Genomic DNA, 23,150 nt, shown 5'->3' on the forward strand with positions numbered 1-23,150 from the left:
CGTTGCCGGAATTTTGAACAAAGATAATCAATGTGGGCTTTCCAAGTAAATGAACGATCAATGACCACACCTAGATACTTATAGGTATCCACCTGCTCAATATTATCATAGATGATAACTGGGCTGTAATCAAAAAGGATTATGTAACATCAACTGCAGTGAATTATAAACAGTAGATAGTGTCATTCTTGTTTTATGAAAGCATTTTACAAAAGAAAACATTGTGTAATGCTCCTGTTGTTTGTGTTTTTTTTGTTTTATGTGTGACAAAGTGTATCACTAAGTGTATGGGTGAAACCTTTTCTAATGTTCTGGAAGAATGAGTTGATCTGAGACATGAAGTTTCAGTGCATTTTGATTGTGAAATGAACTGCTGTCAAGCTGTAAGTTGGTTAGGAGAACTGAGTGAAGAGTTTTGAAAATGTACCTAAATATTGAGAAATGTGTCTTAGCGATTGTAAAAACCTGTAATTTAATTTAATTTGGCAGGGTAAATCCCAGCGTTTTCTCTAGTTTATTCTAGTGTATTTGAGAAGTTGCACAGATATTGGTAACACTACTCTGGGGGTTGTTGGCCAGTTTTCTCACCTAAGAAAAACACTGGCCTTTAAGGCCTTCCTGCATTGATATGTAAATTGTGTGTGGGGGGGAAGTGCAACTACTCAATATCACACACCCTAGTCTACATACACATGAAAAATACCTATTTTAGAATATCAAGGATAGTAATGAGTTATGGTTAAATCATTCAATCATTTATACCACAGTCTTAAATGATGTCTTAAATGATATCAGGTTAAAAGACCATGATATCTTCTCCAAACCAACTTACAGCTTGACAGCAGTTCATTTCACATTCAAAATGCACTGAAACTTCATTCTCAGATCAACTCATTCTTCCAGAACACTAGAAAAGGTTTTACCCCCCAAAAACACACTTTAAATAAAAAAACACACAAATAACGGGTAGAATTCTAACATATTTCTGCTGTTTTCTGTTGTTCAGAATTCACAGCATTTTATGTCACATGGTCATTGTTTACAGTACAGTACACATTTCCCCCAAGTTTACCCTTTTTATAGATGGTGATGAAACTGAAAGATTAATACCTGTATGTGTTCAGCTACATCTAATTGTTTTGATAGTATTTAATTTTTTAGATTCTGAAAATATTTTACTACGGTATTACTGTAGAAGTGTTGCAAATGTCTGTGTCATTCAATGTTGTATTAATGCATTCAGTGACTACATCTTCCAAACTACATATTTCACTTAGACACAACCACTGCCAAAACTCAGAGCCCATTTTTATACACTCTTTTATACGCTCAAAACTGTTAAACATAATTGAAAGATCTTATAAACATTGAGATCTTTCAATTTAAATGAATTAATTTCTCACTTAAACACAAAGACCAACAGAACTTGATTTACTATACAGGCTTATTTGCACATGCTTACATATTATTTCCAAGACTGTGTTATTTATTTTAAAAACCTAAGCTAGACTGAAATGTGCAATATTTCTACCGTATACCACAAAGATATGTAATTTAAGTCCAAAGGGAAACTATGTTTTTATTGTATTTTTATTACTGCCAATGTCTGAGAGACCACAACCCATAAGATTGCTAAAGTAAAAAATGTGTACCGTTGGTTCATTAATGTTAAGTAATATTTTTGACTCGAACAAAATCACTTAATTGTCAATTTTTAGGTATTTGAAATGTACTATCATTAACTTTTGTAATGTTAATTTATATTATGTTATATATATGCACGGTAAAACTCTCTCCAATATGATATATACACATTATAATGCTTGATCTGTAGATAAAAGGCTGTGGATTTGCATAAAATGACTTTATTTTGTGTATTTGTATTTTATGTTTGTTGCTGTTTTAAAACGACTCGCTACCGTGTGCCTGTTCACACCACAAGGACTATGAATCGGCATCAAACGCACAATAACTGGAATTTAAAACTTCACTATGTGAAGAAACAAATGATCAATAAACTGTTGTACAGATATAGGCTACACTAGGATTTGTGCGCTCGAAATTTCTTCGCTTTGTGCCGTGAACTTTTAAATGCGCACTTGTGCAGCGCTGAACACTGTGACTCCATGTTGCTTTGAGCACATCATTCTGCACCCGCGATGCGCATACGCGCTTTGTGCGCTCTGTTTTGAAGCGTTTCATATTATCATGGTTTTTCCTATATTTTTTATACCTAGCCTGCACAATACATTTAAAATAAGCATAATTTAATTGTATATTATATTGTATGCACTAAAGCTGGTGAAAACCTATCTCAGGTCCACAATGTCAGATGACAGATTAAGCAATTTAGGTGTTCTAAGTATTGAGTCAAGGAGGGCAAAGGCCTTAAATCTAGATGAATTTGCTGATCTTTTTGCAAAAAAAACACAAAAATCGTAGAATGCAGTTAATGTGACTGATTCTGAATATGTAATGCAAATTTAAAAAATATAATGGCAATGCAAATACATTGTTGAATGATTGGTAATCATGGTATTTTGCCTGTTAATGCCTATAGTGCAGTGCAGAAAATGATATGACAACAATAAGGTCTAAACTGGCCCCTCTAACAGTACAACTGGCCCCAGCTTGCCCCCAGCTTGAATGTGAGGCTATATGTAAAGCAGAAAAGCGCAATATAAATAAAATGTATCATCATCATCATGTGATTATATTTACTACTTTTGTGAATAAATCTTGCTGCAGCATTTTGGACCAGTTGAAGGCGAGCGATTTGTGACTTGGAAATACCGCAATACAATGAGTTGCTGTAGTCTAAATGGGAAGTAATAAAAGCATGAACAGCCATCTCTAGTGTTTTGTCAGTTAGGAAGTGTTTAATTTTAGACAAAAGACGGAGTTGATAGAAACTAGATCCAGTTACTGAAGATATTTGTTTGTCAAATTTTAAAGGCCCATCTAAAAGCACACCCCAAACCTTTCTTACTTTGTCAAAAAAAAAAAAAAAAAAAAAAAAAACTCAAATACTCATGAACATGTGAACACGTGATGATAAGTACGCATGTGACCATGTTATATACTTGTGCATGACCTGCCTGATCTCATGAAAATGCATCTCTATGGCACGCATTGTGTTTATCGTGCAATTTTTACGCGAAAATATATTTTTTTACATGCATATAATACGCACTTTATTGAGTGTAATACACACACATCCTACAAAACTAATCCTAACCAAACATATAATACATATTACATATTACACACCACTACTAAACCTACCCTAAACCCACCCATGCCTATCATATGCACGTATAAATTGCACAATAAACACAATGTGTGCTATAGAGACGCATTTAGTGTGACCGGGTTGGAATGACGTAACAATTTCACAAATTCACGTTTATGTTGTTTACATGCAGATGGTAAAGGCATCATTTTCAAAACGAGTGATAAAAGGCATAATATATAATATACTATATAATATACTATATATACATAATGAAGACAGACTTCACTGCCAGTTCACTTCACTGTTCACACACACACACACACACACACACTGTTCAAGTCCTCACTTGTATAGATAGATATCGTTCATTGAGTCCTCACTTGGCCAGTGTAGAGCGACATTGGTCTGTTAGTAATATAGACATGTAGTGTGAGTGCAATGGCACATAACAATGGCAAGTAAATTGTTAGGGACTGCATAACCAAGCATAGAAAGTATCTATGAAGGCCTATATATAAATATATATAACTTATAGTTACAAAATAAAGACATACTTAACTGTTCACACACACACACACACACACACACACAGTTCCATTGCAGGCTATTGTGAGTCCACTGTTGTATAGGTAGAGATCGTTCAGAGTTGAGATTCAATCTTGGCATGTTTAATTTTTTTAATTTTGTTAATTTTGATTTTTTTATTATGAAAAAAATGATTTAATTTTTGTTTCTTAAAAATGACCAGATGCAGCAAGTCAACTCAAAAGTTTTGAATTAGATCTTAAAGAAAGGTCCACTGTTGGATGGTAACGAACGACATATGTTTGGTTGCATTTAAATTGAGCAATATTTCAAACACTGACTTTCTCTGTACATCAACATCCTAGAAACAAAGGAAACAGAAAAATAAGGACATGTCTATTGATTTTTTTTAAGAGTAGAAATTATGTTTTAATTAATAGGCAGCCAATACTATCAGTCGCATTATTAATATCTTAATATAATAATAATTACATTATAATTATAACATTTAGTTGCAGATCCCCTCTTGGCATGCTTTTTTTTTAATAAAAAAAAATGCAAATTTGAAGTTATAATTTGAGAAATATAATATAATATATATGGTAACCCTTTATAAAAACTGCATCCTATTAATCATTAGTTAAGCATTGGTAAACAGATAAATCATAATTCATAAAGCAGACATTAGTAAGCAGTTTATAAATACACCTTTAAACGCTGTATTATTGAGTTAGAAGCATATCTATAATGTGTTTAATAATTGCATTTTCATACTTTATTAAATCAATTTATCATTTCTAAATGAAGTATAGCATTATTTACAAATCAGTTATTTAGGTGTTTACAGTGATTAATAAGATCACTTAGAAAGTGTGAGTAAATGTAGTAGATTCAGGCAGTTATAAAGCATTTAGTAGTGGTCAGTTCACTATTTTGCGAGCTCATCTAAAGTGAGGACTAGTTATGCTTTGTAAATAATTTATAAAGGAGATTTAAAGACTCAGTTATCTTCTAAACAGAAAAAGGAAACAAACACAACACGATAGAGAACATAGAAATATTAACAGCCTTTAAATCTCCTTTATAAATGCTTTACAAGGCATAACTAGTCCTCACTTTAGATGAGCTCACAAAAACTCGTTTTCAAAAGCGTTCATTGTCAGGCCCCCAAAATGGCATTTTCGTTGAAATGAACGGCCAAAACGTTTTCAGTTTTCAGTTGAAAATGATGTCGTGTAAACAGACCCTAAAGCGTGTATTATTTATTGCACTTTAGTTTTTCGACATAACATTTTGAGATTGACCTCCAAAATCTTTACAGTGTGTTTGTGATGGCAAGAAATGTACAAAGCAGCCAAACACGTATCGTTCTTTACCATCCAACTGGGGACGCGAAGTTCATTTTGATTAATAAAATCATTATTCACTGTATAAAGTATGCTTTACGCTATACTAAATATAGGTCACTATAGTGACCTGAAATCGTTACCTTAAAGAGCTATTTCTGTTTGATTAATCCTATAAACCCTAAAGGGACTGCATAACCAAACATAGAAAGTATCTATGAAGAGAGAAAATAAGTGTTAAATAAAATAAACAAATATTATGACTGATAAAAGGCATAATATATAATATACTATATAATATACTATATATACATAATGAAGACAGACTTCACTGCCAGTTCACTTCACTGTTCACACACACACACACACACACACACTGTTCAAGTCCTCACTTGTATAGATAGACATCGTTCATTGAGTCCTCACTTGGCCAGTGTAGAGCGACATTGGTCTGTTAGTAATATAGACATGTATGTGTGAGTGCAATGGCACATAACAATGGCAAGTAAATTGTTAGGGACTGCATAACCAAGCATAGAAAGTATCTATGAAGGCCTATATATAAATATATATAACTTATAGTTACAAAATAAAGACATACTTAACTATTCACACACACACACACAGTTCCATTGCAGGCTATTTTGAGTCCACTGTTGTATAGGTAGAGATCGTTCAGAGTTGAGATTCAATCTTGGCATGTTTATTTATTTTTTTTAAAGTTATATTATGAAAAAAATGATTTCATTTTTGTTTCTTCAAAATGACCAGATGCAGCAAGTCAACTCAAAAGTTTTGAATTAGATCTTAAAGAAAGGTCCACTGTTGGATGGTAACGAACGACATATGTTTGGTTGCATTTAAATTGAGCAATATTTCAAACACTGAATATCTCTGTACATCAACATCCTAGAAACAAAGGAAACAGAAAAATAAGGACATGTCTATTGATTTTATTAGAGTAGAAATTATGTTTTAATTAATAGGCCACAACAGAGAATGAATTTCTTAAAGCAATAACTTTGCTGTAATGTCCTCAACATAAAGCTTCTGATGTTTTATAGTGCTTTCATTGAAAGTGTTATGATATTCTGTATTATTTGTTGGTATGGAACTGCTACTGAGGTACAGAAGAAATTATTAAGAAAAGTAGTAACAAGTAAATTGTTAGGGACTGCATAACCAAGCATAGAAAGTATCTATGAAGAGAGAGCGTTAAATAAGAAAAATAATATTATGAATGATAAGAGGATATTCTCGCCTCTGCTTTTGAACTGTTGCCGTCGGGCCGTCTGTATTTTTTACCCCGTTGTAGATTTAAATGGTCTTTCCTAAAACAAATCGTATTTAAAAAATTTTGATAACTGATAGGTTATATATATATATATATATATATATAGAGAGAGAGAGAGAGAGAGAGAGAGAGAGAGAGAGAGAGAGAGAGAGAGAGAGAGTTACATAATGAAGGCAGACTTCACTGCCAGTTCACTTCACTGTTCACACACACACAGCTCCATTGCAGGCTATCAAGTCCCCACTAGTATAGATAGAGATCGTTCAGAGTTTCAGGTCCCCACTTGGCATGTTTTTTTTTAAATAAAAAAATGCATATTTGAAGTTATATTATGAAAAAAGAGCTTAAAAGAAAATTTTGTATGTCATTTTTGTTCCTTCAAAATGACCAGAAACACTAGTCCCCTCTTGGCCAGTGTAGAGCGATAGTCCCCTGTTAGTAATATAGACGTGTATGTGTGTGAGAGAGAGTGTGTGTGTGTGTGTGTGTGTGTGTGTGTGTGTGTGTGTGTGTGTGTGTGTGTGTGTGTGTGTGTGTGTGTGTGTGTGAGAGAGAGAGAGAGAGAGAGAATGAGTGAGTGAGTGTGTGTGTGTGTGTGTGTGTGTGTGTGTGTGTGTGTGTGTGTGTGTGTGTGTGTGTGTGTGTGTGTGTGTGTGAGAGAGTGTGTGTGTGTGTGTGTGTGTGTGTGTGTGTGTGTGTGTGTGTGTGTGTGTGTGTGTGTGTGTGTGTGTGTGTGTGTGTGTGTGTGTGTGTGAGAGTGAGTGTGTGTGTGTGTGTGTGTGTGTGTGTGTGTGAGAGAGAGAGAGAGAGAGAGAGAATGAGTGAGTGAGTGAGTGAGTGTGTGTGTGAGAGAGAGAGAGAGAGAGAGAGTGTGAGAGAGAGAGGAGAAATGTAACAAAGTTGGATGTCTGTTGGATGTTAAGCTGTTATTTGTTTTATGGACTCAATGTTGACAATTTAAAACATTTCAAACACTGTTGGCAGAAGTGAAAAATAAATAATTTTATGAAGTTACAATTTTGTTTGATTCCATGATGTATTTTACTGAACATGAGTATTTACAATGCAAATCCAAATGATTGTAATTTACTGACAGTTAGGCTACTTATATCTTGTCTTTTCACTTTATTAAGATCAGATTCTGCAGGTAAAATTACAATAATAAGGTGACTTGACTTGGACTTGACTTGACTTGACATAGCCTGTGACTTGACTTGACTTGCCCAAGAAAAAAATACTTGGGACTTACTTGAGACTTGAAGGTTGAGACTTGAGACTTACTTGAGACTTGCACATGTGTGACTTGGTCCCATCTCTGTTTAAAACACAGTGACTTGCTATGGCGCCATTTTAGCTTTTATTCATTCACAGGATATGCATTTTTGATATCAATAATTCAATTTGTACTATTTAAAATGTGAATTCTTGATATTAAGAATGAACTTTTTACTAGTAACAATGTCTTCTGATATCAGGAATTACATTTTCACTAGAACTAGTTAAAGGAGGGATTGTAGTGGGAACACTGGGGTGTCAGGTGTGACTGTGTGGCAATGGCAAATGGTTCATGGCTCACAGGTCAGGTATGAGGGCCCCTAAACAGAATTTTGCTTAGGGCCCCAGGGAGGTCAGGATCGGCTCTGATTAGATCATTTATAAACATGGCAACATCATATTATCCAGCTTCTGAAAATGACCCTGGACATGCATTTTCATCTTTATTGTTTGTTAAGCACACAACTTTTAATTTTTAATGTTGTGTTAATCTCAATGCAATAATTAAATGACTTTAATTTCAGCACTGAATGATGATTGCTATATAAAATGTATTGATAATATTTTCTGAATATCAATTCTTTTAAACCCCAACTAAACAAGCCAAAGGCAACAGACAGAACCCAAACTCCATCAGGCTACAGTATTATAGTGATATATTATAGAGTGACTGGATATATATCAAGAGTAGTGTATATCAAGAATGAGAACAAAAAACAAAGAGAAGTACAGGCAAGTCAGGTGCCATCCAGTTTGTTCTGAACCGACAATCAAAATAGACAAAACATATTTTCCCTCCAGTTGTTTTTCACCACTGTTTGACATTTACATTTTTCCAACCTCTTCCCGCCTCCCACAAATACTCACCAAGGAGAACTTGCAGACCTCTACATAAAGTTCCAGAACCTCTTCCCTGGACACAGTTGAGTCCACAGCATTGCAGCTCTTGAAACTCTCCAGATACGCAGAGAGCCAATCAAACTGAAGCTCGCGACTCGGGTACAGGCTCGAGTCAACGTTATCGATACCTCAAAATACAATCCACAGACAAATGATCACTTAGTGTGTTAGACAGGAGTAAAATTTAGAACTTTTAAAGTTGGTTATAGATCAAATTTTCTTTTTATTTTATCTTTATTGTTGTTATTATTATTATTATTTGTACCTGCAAATTCATTGAAATGGTTTCCAATATCATAAGCTTGGTAATTAAAATCAGCATATTCATAGTCAATGAACTTTACTGTGCCTACAGTCAGAAAAAAAAAACAGTTTAGTTATTATGAGTCAATGGAAAACGTCTCGGGTTACGACTGTAACCCTTGTTCCCTGAGAAGGGAACGAGACACTGCGTCGATACGACACATTGGGGAATGCCCCCCAGCGTAGTGTCTCTTAAGCATGAATGAAACTAGGCCAATCGTGATTGGTGTTGCGTCATGACGTCACGTGTGACGGCATACACGGATGCTTACAAAGGGACGGCGGCACACACAAGCGTCAGCTTCTGTGACGAAGCAAGTCGCTCCCAGGCAGTGTCAATACGACACATTGGGGAAGGAGTACCCACTATGCCACAACGAGCCCTGCCTGTCCCAGTGGGAAGCTGCGCACAGGAACACTTAGGACGAGAGCACTAGAGTGCCAGGTGTAGAACGTATCCAGACTGTAAAATTTTATAAAAGTGGCCCATCCTGCTGCATCACACACTTCTTGGATCGGGGCCCCTGAAAGGAGGGCTCTAGAGGACGACATGCCTCTGGTCTAATGAGCCCTCACGGCCAAAGGTGAAGGCAAACTGCACACCTGATAGGCCATAGATATCGCCTGAACAATCCATTTGCTGATGGTTTGTTTGAACGCGGGAAGCCCCTTTCTTGAGGGACCCGAAACACACCAGCAACTGGCCTGACTTCTGTCATGAAGAAGACCTCTCAATATAGATTTTTAAAGCTCTGACAGGGCACAGGGCAAATTAAGTCTCTCCTCATCCGCCGTCCCGTGAGGTGGAGGATGAAAAGCCTGCCGAACCGTAGGCCGTGCCACATTAGATGGTACTTTAGGCAGATAGCCCGGCTTGGGATGCAAGATAACCCTAACGTCGCCTGAAGTAAACTCCAGGCACCCATGAGATAACGAGACACCTGAAGATCTCCTACTCTCAGAGAAGAGAAGAGAAGTAATGGCTAGCAAAAAGGCTACCTTGAGGGAAAGGTTATTGGCCTTAATCGACTCCATAGGTTTGAAGGGGGCCTCAACCAGCCCTTCGAGAACAACTGCCAGGTCCCAAGTGGGAACTCTGGTACGAGCCGCAGGTCTCATCCTCCAAGCCCCATGGAGGAAACATACTACCAACTGATGTTTACCCAGAGGCCCATCACTCAGCGGAGCATGGAAAGCCGAAATGGCAGCCACGTACACCTCGAGTGTGGATGGGGCAAGACCAGCCGAGAAGCGATCTTGGAGGAACTCCAGCACTGAAGGCGCTGGACAGTTAACTGGGTCCACCTCACTCTCTCTACACCATACAGTAAGTAAACATTCCATTTTAGGCCGTACAATTTCCTCATAGAGGGAGCTCTAGAGCCAAGTATGGTCTCGAATACTCCTGCTGACATGCTGGCCTCTCTGTACTGTGCCCCCTCAGGGGCCAGACCCATAGTTTCCTTAGCTCTGGCCGAGGGTGAAATATTGAGCCCTCTGCCTGCATCAGGAGGTCCCTCTTAATGTGAATCTCCCATGGAGGGCCTTCTAGGAGTGATATTATGTCGGAGAACCACACTCGGGCCTGCCACAATGGGGCTAATAGTAGTAGACTGACCCCGTCGCGATGGACACTCTCTAGAACTCCCGGGAGCAGAGCGATCGGGGGAAAAGCGTACAGACGCAGCCTCAGCCACGTCTGCACCATGGTATCCAACCCCAGTGGGGCTGGATGTGTGAGGGAGAACCACAGTGTGTCGTCTCTCGAGATGCAAATAGATCCACTTCCACTGGGCAGAACCTCTGACATATCGACTCCTCCACCTCGGGGTGAAGTCTCCATTCCCCGGGCTTCAGCCCCTGCCTCGACAGGATGTCTGCTCCCTGATTTTGATCCTCTGGGATGTATGTTGCTCTGAGAGACAACAAGTCTCCCCTGGGACCCCAGGAGGATCTGATGCACCAGTTTGCATAGAAGGCAGGATCTCAGACCCCCCTGATGATTTATATAGGCCACCACTGACATATTGTCTGACCTCACAAGGACGTGTTGACCTGTGAGGTCTGGCAGGAAACTCCTCAGAGCTGAGAACACCGCCAACATTTTGCAGACAATTTATGTGCCAAGAGGAATGATGGTCCTGCCATAGACCTCTCATAAATGCGGCCGTCCTTGACCACGCCCCAGCCCGTGAGGGAGGCGTCTGTCAAAACGGCTTCCCGGTGACATGACTCTCCCAATACAGGACCTTGGGACAGAAACCAAGTTTTCTTCCACGTGGATAGGAAACGAAGGCAGCTGCGTGTAACCCTGATCCTGCAGAACGGGTTCCCCCTCGGGGAAAACCCCTTGGTTTTCAACCACCACTGCAAGGGCCTCATGTGCAGCAGGCCGAATGGAATGACGTTGGACACTGCTGCCATGAGCCCTAACACTCTCTGAAAGTGTTTTACAGTGATGGCTTGGCCTAGCTTTATCCTGGTCACCGTGGCCAGGATGGACTCAATCTGTGCAGGAGACAATTGTGCCTGCATTATGACCGAGTCCCACACCACTCCCAGGAACATGGTTCTCTGGGCTGGTGCCAACACTTTTTCATGATGAGTTTCAACCCCAGACTCTGGATGAGGGCGAGGACAACACCTCAATGTCAAACTGCCAGCTCTTGTGACTGGGCCATAATAAGCCAGTCGTTGATATAATTTAGCACCCTGATACCCTGAACCTCTGCGGAGCTAGAGCTGCATCCATGCATTTGGTAAATGTGTGGGTGGAGATAGCTAAGCCGAATAGAAGAACCCGATATTGGAACGCTTCGCCCCCGAAAGCGAACCTTAGGGAACTTCCTGTGAAATGGAAGGATGGAAATGAGGAAATATGCGTCCTTCAGATCTATCGTGACAAACTAATCCTCAGATTGAATTTGATTCACTATGATTGGAATCGTGAGCATCTTGAACCTGAGCCTCCTCAGAGACCGAATTAAGTGCCTCAGATCTAATATTGTACGCAACTCCCCCATCCTTCTTGGGAACTATGAAGTAATGGCTATAAAACCCGGACTCCCTGTCTGGTGGAGGAACACGTTCTATGGCCTCTTTTACCAACACCCAACCCTGCTCTGGGTTGACTGCAGTCCAAACCACCCTGTTGAATTTCGGTGGGCGGAAACCGAACTGCAGTCTGTACCCTTTTTGAATGGTGCGCAGGACCCACGGAGAAATATTCGTTAGATTTTTCCAAGCATCTAAATATTTTACCAAGAGAACCAGCCTCTTGAGGCTGATTTCGGGTATTGTTCGAGATTCGTTCTCGACCTCCTGAAGCGGATCTCTGCCAGGGTTTAATCGAAAACGAATCTCGGTGTGCGAATGCTGCCTAGCCGCAAGCCTGTGGGGCAGACAGTTCGCTGGAAACCGATGCGTCCCGAAGTGCACTTGATGGCGGGAAGCCGACATCGATTTCCTGCGGGCTCCGCGGAGGAGGCGACCTCGATCACTCCGCCACGGGTGGGGCAGCCCGAAGAGATCCTACATTTGTTAAGATCTCTTTCCCGAAGCCTTTTTCAGACGAGAGCGCAGCACCTGGATTGTTAGAGTCACAATCCGGACAAGCAGCCCCCTCGAGAGCTGCCTGCACGTGCTGCGCTCCCTAACAATGTACACACAATTGGTGTGTCCCCCCACCCGTGATGTAGCCAGGGCAGGGATGCACACACAGCTTGTAACTTTGACTCGCCATATGTATGCATATATATATATATATATATATATATATATATATATATATATATATATATATATTTATATAGATATAGTACTTGTGTGAATATTGAGACAGACAACACCAAATAAGACAGACACGTCAACAGAGAGCGCTTGCTGAAGAACAGAAAGCTGACGCTTGTGTGTGCCGGCGTCCCTTTGTAAGCTTCCGTGTATGCCGTCACCCGTAACGTCATGACGCAACAGCAATCATGATTGGCCTAGTTTCATTGATGCTTCAGAGACGCTACGCTGGGGGGCATTCCCCAATGTGTCGTATCGACGCAGTTCGAGTTCCCTCGAAAGGGAACAATACCAGAGGCAATTTAATAAAATACAATATGCTAATGAGTGTCGAAATTATACAGTATATATGTATTATGGCTTCACATTAGATCACTAGTAGAATACCCCACAAAAATCTGCTATAAAAATTAATTGCATACAGTATATCATGCACAAATTAAAATGACCTGAATTTCAGTTATAAAACTAGTGCAAGATGATATTGATATATGATCTTTCATCCAGTAACGCCACATAAAGCATGGCAGAGCAGGTCCTCTACTTGTGTTCTTGAGCGCTCACTATATCTCTGACGTTTGCTGTGAGCCTGTTGAGTTTTCTGTGAATGTCTGTGAATGTCTTAAGCAAGAGCCTGTACTGGTTTAGCAGTGTAAGCAGAACATTTATCCTGCAAGTACTCATGACTTTAACGTTATTATGCTTAGTGTAACTTTCTAGATTGTTTATAATTTTTCAGAACAATAGTATTTCATTTACATTCATATAGAGGTCAGTGGCCGAGACTGTTCGATCTAAACCAGCTCAGTCCTGTTCTGGGAGATCTAACCCTGATCCAACACACCTGAACCAGCTCATGAAGATCTTCAGGAACACTTGTATTACAGACAGGTGTGTTGCAGAAAGGTAGATCTCCAGGAACAGGATTGGCACAACTGATCTAAAAGAAGCTTAATTAGAACTAACTTAGGGGCTGTTTTCAACAAAAAACGTAAAACTTTTTATGCATTTTGGCCATTTGTTTACATTACATCAGTGTTTTGAGTGCCAAAAAACGCAAAGTTTTGAAAACGGGTTTCAAAGTGCAAGTTTTTGAAAACCGTCTCTGTGTAAAGAACAAAAATGTGAATCTCTGAAGACAATGACATCATGCTCATGCATATTACGTGTTCAGTCTATAGTGTTTATGGCCTGGCAGCAGAATACAGCGTTTTTAGTCGTTCTCGCGGATCTGTGTGAATGAGGATAGTTTTGACAATAGTGTCGTCTATACGTGGAAAACTCAAAGGAAAAACGTCTCCGTTTTAAGCATATCGTTGTCGCGTAAACTTACCCTTAAACTCCACTTCCAATAATAATAATGTTAGTCACCTTCTTCTTTGTTATAAATGACATTTTTAGTCAGGAGGTCATTGTGGCACAGCACTACTGGGGAGTTGGTGTGGGTAAGAAGAGTCTTCAGCTCCTCCATCTCTGTGATGACGATTGTAAGGTTAGGTGTCTCCACATGAGCACTGGACCTAAAGCACACACGCGAGAACATCTGAACATTTATGCAGCTCTATTATTATGGATTCAACTGAGAATCACCATTCTTTGTTTGTTTGTTTCAAACTGAGATTATGATTCTGAACAGACGAGCAAAAATATATATATATAATTATTAGAGGTTATTTTTTTCTTGCTTTTTTTGTAATTAAGACAAAGCATCTTATACAAAGTTAGAGACCAATGACACATATACAGACACATAAAAAAGCCATGATCAAAAGAGCTCCGACACACACACACACACACAACCACGACTATGAACAGCCAGGATCAACAGAGCTCCGACACACACACACACACACACACACGCACACACACACACACCTGCAGATAACCACGACCATGAACAGCCATGATCAACAGAGCTCCGACACACACACACACACACACACACACACACACACACACACACACACCTGCAGATATAGCCTGAACAATGGAGCTCAGATATTACGGCCATGGCAACAACACAAACAAAAAGATGTCTGCATACTTCAATACGTAAATATGTATTGAGTACATAAGTTTAACTCCTAATCACTGTTATAATATCAGAAACTGTCAGAACTGTAAGTTATTGAACTAATATTCATTTTCATGGTTTGCTTGAAGTATAGAAACAGAATTCAATCAGGTAAAGCTTTAAGCATACACAGCTCATGGGTGTAGGCTACATGACTTTACAGACATTTGACATATTAAATAAATATCCTTTCAATGCGCAGCAGCTTTTTCCACATAGTCTAATGCTCTTGTCACATAACTAAATGTTCTTTAATCCCACATGTAACATTTCTTAATTAGGCTAATGAAATTAGCATGTGACGTGTCCTCAGCCAACAGCAAGAAGGGTTTGTGTCAGAAGGAAGAGGCTCGTGAACACCACACTGACGGATGAGGAGGAGATGCTCAATACCACTGGACAACTGTTGCTTTTGTATTTGTAGGAAATAAAGATGACCAAATAAAGTGTGAATAATTAGTGTTGCTGTGGAGGTTACGGCATATACCTCTACTCTTCCATCTGACATCCATTCCAATCGCTTCATTTCCGGAAGGTGTGATGCATGTCATCAATGCATTAATGTTTAAGATGTTTTCTTAGAATATAACTTAATGTAATGCTGCTTTAAGGCGAGACACGGCAGGCAAAAACATCTGTCAATTTTGAGATTTTTGGATATTTGTCTTCAATAGCATGTCTTCTTTCAGACTTGTGGTGAAAAAAAGTCTGAAATACACATTTTACTACACTTTGTCAGTTTGCGTCTGTAGATTTCTCATAAATTCAACAAAAGTTGGCATTCTTAATCAACATGCGGCTTCACGATCGCTGTCTGCTCCGTCATCATACGCACCGCTGGAAAGCTCTCTCTCTCCTGTACAATCCTGTCGGATCCAAATATGGTCATTTCCTTTTTATCAGCAACCAATCGTGAAAGTAAAAGGGCTGAATGCGCAATCTCATTGGCTGATGATAAATCTTTAACCCTCTGGGGTCGGCAAACGCGCCGGCGCGTTTTGCTGGATTTTCTTCACATTGTAGCACAATAAACTTAAATTACTCCGTCATTTATGGTCATACAGAAAAAAGAAATATAGAAAAAGAATCTGTGATATTTCTATGTATGTGTCCTCTTACAATCAAATAAAAACATTGTGCTTTTGTAAAATAAAGAAAATAAACAGGGTGTGCGTTCTGCCTCTCCGTCGCGGTGAACTTTTTTTTCTTGAGCACGTCTATAAACTGAAACAAAACTCAGCGAATACTTCTCACACATTTATGAGCCATATACCTTTATACACATTTAAGTGTGTACTTTTAAATGATCGGATTCAAACTGAAAACAAATATTCTCTGTTTAAGTAATTTGTATAAAACCAACAGGATGTCCAGTATCTCAAACGCTTGCTAATTACTTTTTAATTCGACCACGCCCACTCGCGCAAAAGTGATTCACATGCAAATCTCCACATGGGACGCGAACGCCCTCGTTACCTCAAACACAAAACACCAAAACACTTCACAAGTCTCTGCTTTTCGTCGAGTTTGGAAGACGCGCTGTGAGATTACATTGGATTTACCCCCAGAAGAAGAAGAACGCGATTTGAAGACAAGAAAGATGTAAGGTAAGAAATTCTTATTTATTAGTTTATGGTATTGTTGCATAAACTTCACATTGCAGTTGAACTGTTGCTAGATATATGGTGAATATTATACTATTTAGACCCGTGTTTACTGTTAAATACTGTTTGTGGATATCTGCTCAAACATAGATATGTATAATATGGTAACCATAATGTTTCATATTTTGGAACGCGATTGCGTTTGAAAGGAAAAATGCACCAAACATTAGGCTTTATGTTTTTACTATTATCTCATTTCATATCATCATAACGAATGGAAACATTTGAAGTAACATATGATAATCAATATATTTTTCTCTAGCGTAGTTGTTCTTGAAATCTTTTGGAAGATTTAATTTATTGTTATTATTATTTTATGCAGCACTGCGTAGCCTATGCCTACAAGGCACAACAAACCTGGTGTTCATTATATATTGTTGGAAACGTGTGTGTGTGTGTGTGTGTGTGTGTGTATTCTGTGAATTTTAAAAAGAAATTTTAACCAGAAAAATCTAAAATCTATTCCCAAAATCATGCAGGCCTATAGTTTCTCTTGATACCAGTATGTTCACTTTTTTTCTTTTCTTTCAGGGACCAGATGCAACTGAGTCCTGCTGACTTCAACATTCACATGAGTCTCTGTACATGAACATGGTAAAGTGAAAATCAAACACCTTGGAAATGAAAGGTATGTACAATGTTTTTAGGAATGGCACAAAGGTTTCTGTCTTTGGATCATTGTTTTCAATAATGTGCTCTTTTGTCATTTGTTGTGTATCTTTGGATTATGTTGTGTTGTAAATAAATCCAAACATTCTAAAAGCCATTCTTTTTTAAATCTCCTCATTCTTTGTGCAAGGTTGCTCTGAATGACAGGGCCTGATCGCTCCTAATAGGGCATTAGGGGAGTGTCTTTGTCTTTCTCAGGTGTTAAAGCCTTACATATTAATGAGATGATCACGCCTCTTCACATAAAGCTTTCTCACAGAAAACACGTCTTAGAAATTTTAAATCAATATATTGTCTTATCTGAATGAGCAGTCAGGGTGATTTTCACTTAGTTTTGGAGCAAATATTCTAGGCTACGTCATACAATTTTCAAAAGTCTTGTGAAGAAATAATCAGTATGGGTTTCATGGCCTTATTTCAGTGACAATTTTTTTTGGTATTTCCACAAACCACGCATAAATGTCATTATCTCAAAACTACAAACTTTTACATACATGCTGCTGATATATTATTGTAGCAGAGTTTGTGCTAAATACAGTGTAATAAGACTTTAGCCATGACAATGTCACAAGTAACAGAAATAAGCACAAATGTCAGAGCATGTCAGAACACCTCCAGGCCCAGAAAACAGCTCAGACCTCAGAGGGTTAAAGCCCGTTTTCTCAAAATTACTTTTCTCTCATTCTCCAAGTCTGAAATCTCCACTTCAGTAGCATGTGCCGCTATATACACCACACTCTCCATTATATAACATTTTATTCCAAAAAACATGGCGAAAATCATTTTTTAACCCTCTGAGGTCGAGAAACGCGCCGACGCGTTTTGCTGGATTTTTTTCACATAGCAGCAACATAAACTTAAAAAAATCCGTCATTTATGGTCATATAAATAAAATAAATACATGATTATAAACTATAGAGGGTCTTCTTTTTTTGTGTACACTCACATTAACATCAAAACCTTGTTTTTATTTTTAAATAAATAAAATAAACAGGGTGCGCTTTCAGCTCACTCTGTCTCCGCAAAAATCTTTCTGGAACAAGTCTGGGAAATTAACTGCAACTCAGCGAATACTTATCACACAACCATGAAACATGCGTCTAAAGAAAGCTTTAAATTTCTACTTTTAAATAAAACAGTTCACATTCAAAACAAATATTCTCCTGCAATGTAATCTGTATGAAACTAAAGTGAAGTACAGTTTCTCCCGTCTCATCTAATTATCTGTAATTAGTTCACACCCTCTCGCAGAGCGCGCTATTCATAAGATAATGTGCTGAGGTGATCTATGCAAAATAAGGTAAAAAGCCCCCTGAAATGCCTTAAAACTAGCAAGTTTCATTCATTCACTTTCCTGCGCCGTTGGAAGATGACGCGATACACCAGTGAGGAAGCCCTTCAGCTCGTCCTGGATAGTGATGAAGAGTTCACTTTTTCCTCAGAAGAAGAAGAGGACTCTGACAATGAACGTTTGTATTTTGAAGACCGACTTGATCCAGGCGTGGATATTTCGGATGAGTAAGTCTTTTTAAATTTACTTGCATTAGTTGACAAGCTATTTTGTATAAACGTAGGCTACATATTTTACTGGTTGGACCATTTCCATACTTGTCATTCAGAGTAATTATATTTAAATTGTCTAGGCTATGCTTTATAAAGTAGGAGAGAGGCTTCATGCAGTCTGTTTTCTTTCGTTTTTAATAGTTTTGTTTAAAATAACACATTTCGAGCTTTCTATATATTTCTCTGGTATTTTAGGCAAAGCTTATGAGTTTGGGTTCATTTATGAGGCCTCCAGTTCCTGCTATTTTTAATTCTTATGTTTTAAATACAGGCATTTGGTTCATGAAACAACTATTAAAATTAAGATACAATTAATACAAAACGAAATTCACTTTAAAGAAAGGCTTTATACAAAAAATAAACTTAATGAAATGGTCAAAATCTTCTCTGCCCACTCCATTTGTCTCGCGATTGCGCATGATCTGACTCATGCTTTTCACTTTTCATATAATCAACATAAATGAAATAAAATAAAAAAATGATTTTATTTAAACCTAAATATGAACTAAATTGTTTTATTTAATGACTAGGCTACAACACGTAGGCCAATTAGCCTACAGTACAGGGAAATTAGTTGACAAGCTATTTTAAATAAACGTAGGCTACAGATTTTACTGGTTGGACCATTTCCATACTCTCCATTCAGAGTAATTTATATTTAAATGAAGAGTGCTTGCAAATATCTATTGCAAATGTGTGTATGTGCTGAAATGTGTAAATATGCCCAGCTGATGAATTGCAAATGTGTTAATGTTTGCGTTGTGCTATCTCCGTAATGGCCTATTGACACGCAATATATGCCTACAGCACGTGTCTACAATTATTTGCATCAGTTATTCATATAGACTAATGGTAATATACTATGTAATATAAATGAAAGACAACATTTCGTTGATTAGTTTTGGATAGATTACACATTTTTACAGTAAAATATCTGCCACCTCAAATAAGCTTTTGTTTGCCAATTTTTGCTAATATGTTAAATATAGTATGTTTTGTCAATGTAGGCTATATTCGAAGTAATGAATCCTTAACTTTGAAATATGTATGATAAAATGTATACTTTAGTTTTTACAAAGAAAGATTACACTTCAATTGTTGTTGTAATTGTAACCTTTTTAATAAAAAAATATATATTTACAAGGTAGATGTAAACAAATTTTAAAAGGTAAATATAAGCATTTTCTTTAAATAATTTTTATTGTGTTTTATTATTGACAAATTTGGGGAGAGGATACATATTCCAAAACTGAAAATACAGTATGAGAATTAACTGCACAATTAATAGACATGTTTTCCTTGGATACAATTTTTGACATGCTTCCAACTGTGAACCAATTTGGTAGAATATATATATATATATATATATATATATATATATATATATATATATATATACTGTATATATATTGCTCTTGCATTCTTTCTTGTGGCTATAGGTGACACACCTGAATGAATGGCTCATTAAGTATGCGGGCCCCATTGTCTCCTCAGGTGTGAACCACTACATATGCATGATGCTGTTGAATGGTTGACGCCCCTTGCGCATATTGCCTTTACAAACAAAAAGTGTTTTACAAGATTTAAATCAATGTATTGTGTTATGTGAATGATAAGGGCAGGATGATTTTCACATCATTTTGAAGAAAAAACTCTAGGCAAAGACATCAATTAGTCAAAAGTCTTATTGACACATATTTAGTATGTGTTTTGTGGCCTTATTTCAGAAACTTTAGTTTTTAGTTTTTTCAATAACCATGCATAAACATTATTCTCTCAAAAATACAAACATGTACATGCATGTTGCTCACATATTATGGTAGCCCTGTTTGTGCTAAATAGAGTGTAATTATACCTTTGCCATTAATATGTTTATAAGCAACTGAAAAAAGCACAAATGTCAGGGCATGTCAGAACATCTCAAGGACCCCAAAAACGCCTCAGACCCCAGAGGGTTAAGGCTATTGACAGTATATTCTGATTTACAGGATAACAAAAGTAGATATCCATAAATCCCTCTGCATTTCCCCCCCCCCCCCCATCTAATATGTGAACACAATGAAAATATAATTTTTAACCTGGCTTTATCCAATACTCAGATTTCGTTTTTTTGAAATATATGCAAATTAGCACATATTTAATTAGATATTGCCTAATTTGCATATTTAAACATAAAATTACAGTAAACTTGTAATACATTTTTTTTCTCATCTTAAAGAGGCTACATGCAACTTTTTCCCCAAAATAAATGTAACAATAGCCTTTTTATTTGACCATTTATGACTCAAACATCTCCTGATGAGCATACTGACACCTTGTCCGCTCACAGTGGGTGCACCTATAAGCCTGTATCCTATTTTTCCTATTTTCTGTCGGGTCGGATTTTTCGCAGGCTGTCTGCGGATGTGACGTCAAGCGCGTTCATGTTAAACGTTTCAGATCACTCTGCCACCACCGCTAGTCAGCAAACAAACTTAGTTTCTCAAACAATATATGTATTTGACTGTTCTTACCTCTGTAAACATAATGTTGACTTCTTTGCAGCGGATGACTTGTGAAGTGTGCACGTACGAGAGCGAGCAGAAAGGAAGAGCAGTTCTGTTTTTTGGCCACAGGTGTCAGTCGCGAGTTTAAATTTCAGAAAATCGCATGTAGCCTCTTTAATGTAGGTAATCAACTGGGAAAGTTTTATGGTGATATCTGCTAGTTAAAAAATGTACCCTATTCACCTGTAGTGTCTCGCCTTAAAAGCTTTTGTCTGATGATAATCATTGAAGATGTAATAATGTAAGACAATTGTAATGTTCCAATAATGTGGAATTCACTTTTTACATATCCATCCATTTTCCAAAACGCTTGTATTGTGTAGAGTATTTGAGATCATGTCCTTTCAATATGAATCTACTATTCAGCACTATGTTTCATAACTCTGAGATGATCTTACCTTTGCTGTTGAGGAGCATCAGAACTCTGGACCAGGTTCAGGAACTGGGACAATCTAGACCACAGCACTGGTGTCACGGGTGTACCGTTTCCCATTTCTCCACACTTTATGGAATGGATTTTTCCCATTTCTGTTGCAATCAATCTACAGTCAATGAAAAGTGTCATTTCGGTTGATCATACTGAGAAAATGAAGTAGCAATGATAAAAAAGAAACAATTAGCTTTCATCTATCTAAGGTATTTTAGGTAGCCAAAACTATCAGCCAGATTAGGGCTAACAACTTTACCCAGGATACAACTCAAATATATTCCTAGAGATCTATGTCTTGGATCTGTCTTGGCCAAGGATGCTCAACAGAAAGCTCTGCGAGTTCATCTGCCTTGTTCAGTACCTGGCACTGTTTTGAACGTGTGAGATGCATGTGTGTGAGTGTTCTCAGACCTGTAGACGGAGGGCTGTCTCAGCAGTGTGTCGTCCAGCACGACTCCTCTGATGAACTCATAGCAGATACCGTTGCTGAAGCTGCAGAAGAGCTCTGGCCCACAGCCGTGTGTGTGGAGCACCTGGAACATCTCCAGCTCCTTCTCTCGGTCCAGAAACAGCTCCGTCCTCTGCCCGTAAACCCTCACCAGTACAACTGGGTCTTCAGCCATAGAGCCCACATAGCAGCCCATTAACTGGTTGGTGATGCCCTCAGTGAAAGCCTAGGTTCATTAAAAACAGTATACAAATAAAACAGTTCTTCAAATTAAAGTCCAGTCTGTTGTTGACTATAATAATGCACATGAATCATATGGGACTACTTTTTGAAACTTTTTGGATACTGATCGTTAATTTAATCTATACTGTTGTGTAGGCCAATAGGACGCATGATAATATGGCAACCAGCAGATTCCTGTCTGTAATGTTTTTAGTGTGTTTTTTATGTTTATTGCCTGTGACTGTCATGAACAAGTGCTTTTAGATATTGCACTATCGATCAACTTCGATCCTTTGATCAACTTAACTCTCGTCTGCCAAGGGATCACACTTGAATCCGAGAGAAGACAATATATTAGAGACCTACAGCTACAGTGGATTACTCAGAATGTAATCACCAGGCTAAAGTCTTATCTTCAGTGTCCCGCCTGCATTCGAAGGGATTATATCAAGACTGTGACTGGAGATAATTCGAGTAGGAAAAGATAATTCGAGTAGGAAAAGAGAAGGAGTTGGACTGTGACTAAGATAACAACAGCTCACCCGTATCCCCCTGCCTTCACTGCTTATGGGAAACATTCAGTCCTTATGAAATAAACTTGATGAGCTACAGGGAAGCTTTGGCTTTCTCCAGGAATATAAAGAGGGCTGCGTCATGGCATTCACAGAGTCTTATGGGGAGCAGGGTGGAGACTAACTCATCAGGAGAGCTGCGTCTGTCCTGGCAGTGGATTAGAGTCTCTGGAGGAGGTGACGGAGAAACCGAAGCTGAAACTGTGCAGGATCATGATAAAAGCCTGTCATCTCCTGTAATCCACACTGCATTCATATCTTCAGCTGAGAACACGCAGCGCACTACAGAACACCT

The 23,150-nt window shown here is 38.2% G+C and overlaps 1 protein-coding gene across 3 annotated transcripts in view; it reads right to left on the reverse strand.

The window, feature by feature from the left end:
• Positions 1 to 23,150, reverse strand: part of LOC309504511 (ethanolamine kinase 1-like) — a 44,073-nt gene that overhangs the window by 14,300 nt on the left and 6,623 nt on the right. For 2 of the 3 annotated variants that reach the window (XM_082177664.1, XM_082177663.1), the window contains exons 2-6: positions 22,025 to 22,287; positions 21,582 to 21,725; positions 14,039 to 14,187; positions 8,841 to 8,924; positions 8,543 to 8,703 (exon numbers count right to left, since the gene is read on the reverse strand). In XM_082177664.1, the coding sequence (XP_082033790.1) occupies positions 8,543 to 8,703; positions 8,841 to 8,924; positions 14,039 to 14,187; positions 21,582 to 21,725; positions 22,025 to 22,287 (801 nt within the window). The remainder of the gene's footprint in view (positions 1 to 8,542; positions 8,704 to 8,840; positions 8,925 to 14,038; positions 14,188 to 21,581; positions 21,726 to 22,024; positions 22,288 to 23,150) is intronic. The other variant, XM_082177665.1, reaches the window with a different exon arrangement.

Source organism: Leuciscus leuciscus (genome assembly GCF_965113295.1).
Source record: "Leuciscus leuciscus genome assembly, chromosome: 8".
In the NCBI taxonomy this organism is placed as follows: domain Eukaryota; kingdom Metazoa; phylum Chordata; class Actinopteri; order Cypriniformes; family Leuciscidae; genus Leuciscus; species Leuciscus leuciscus.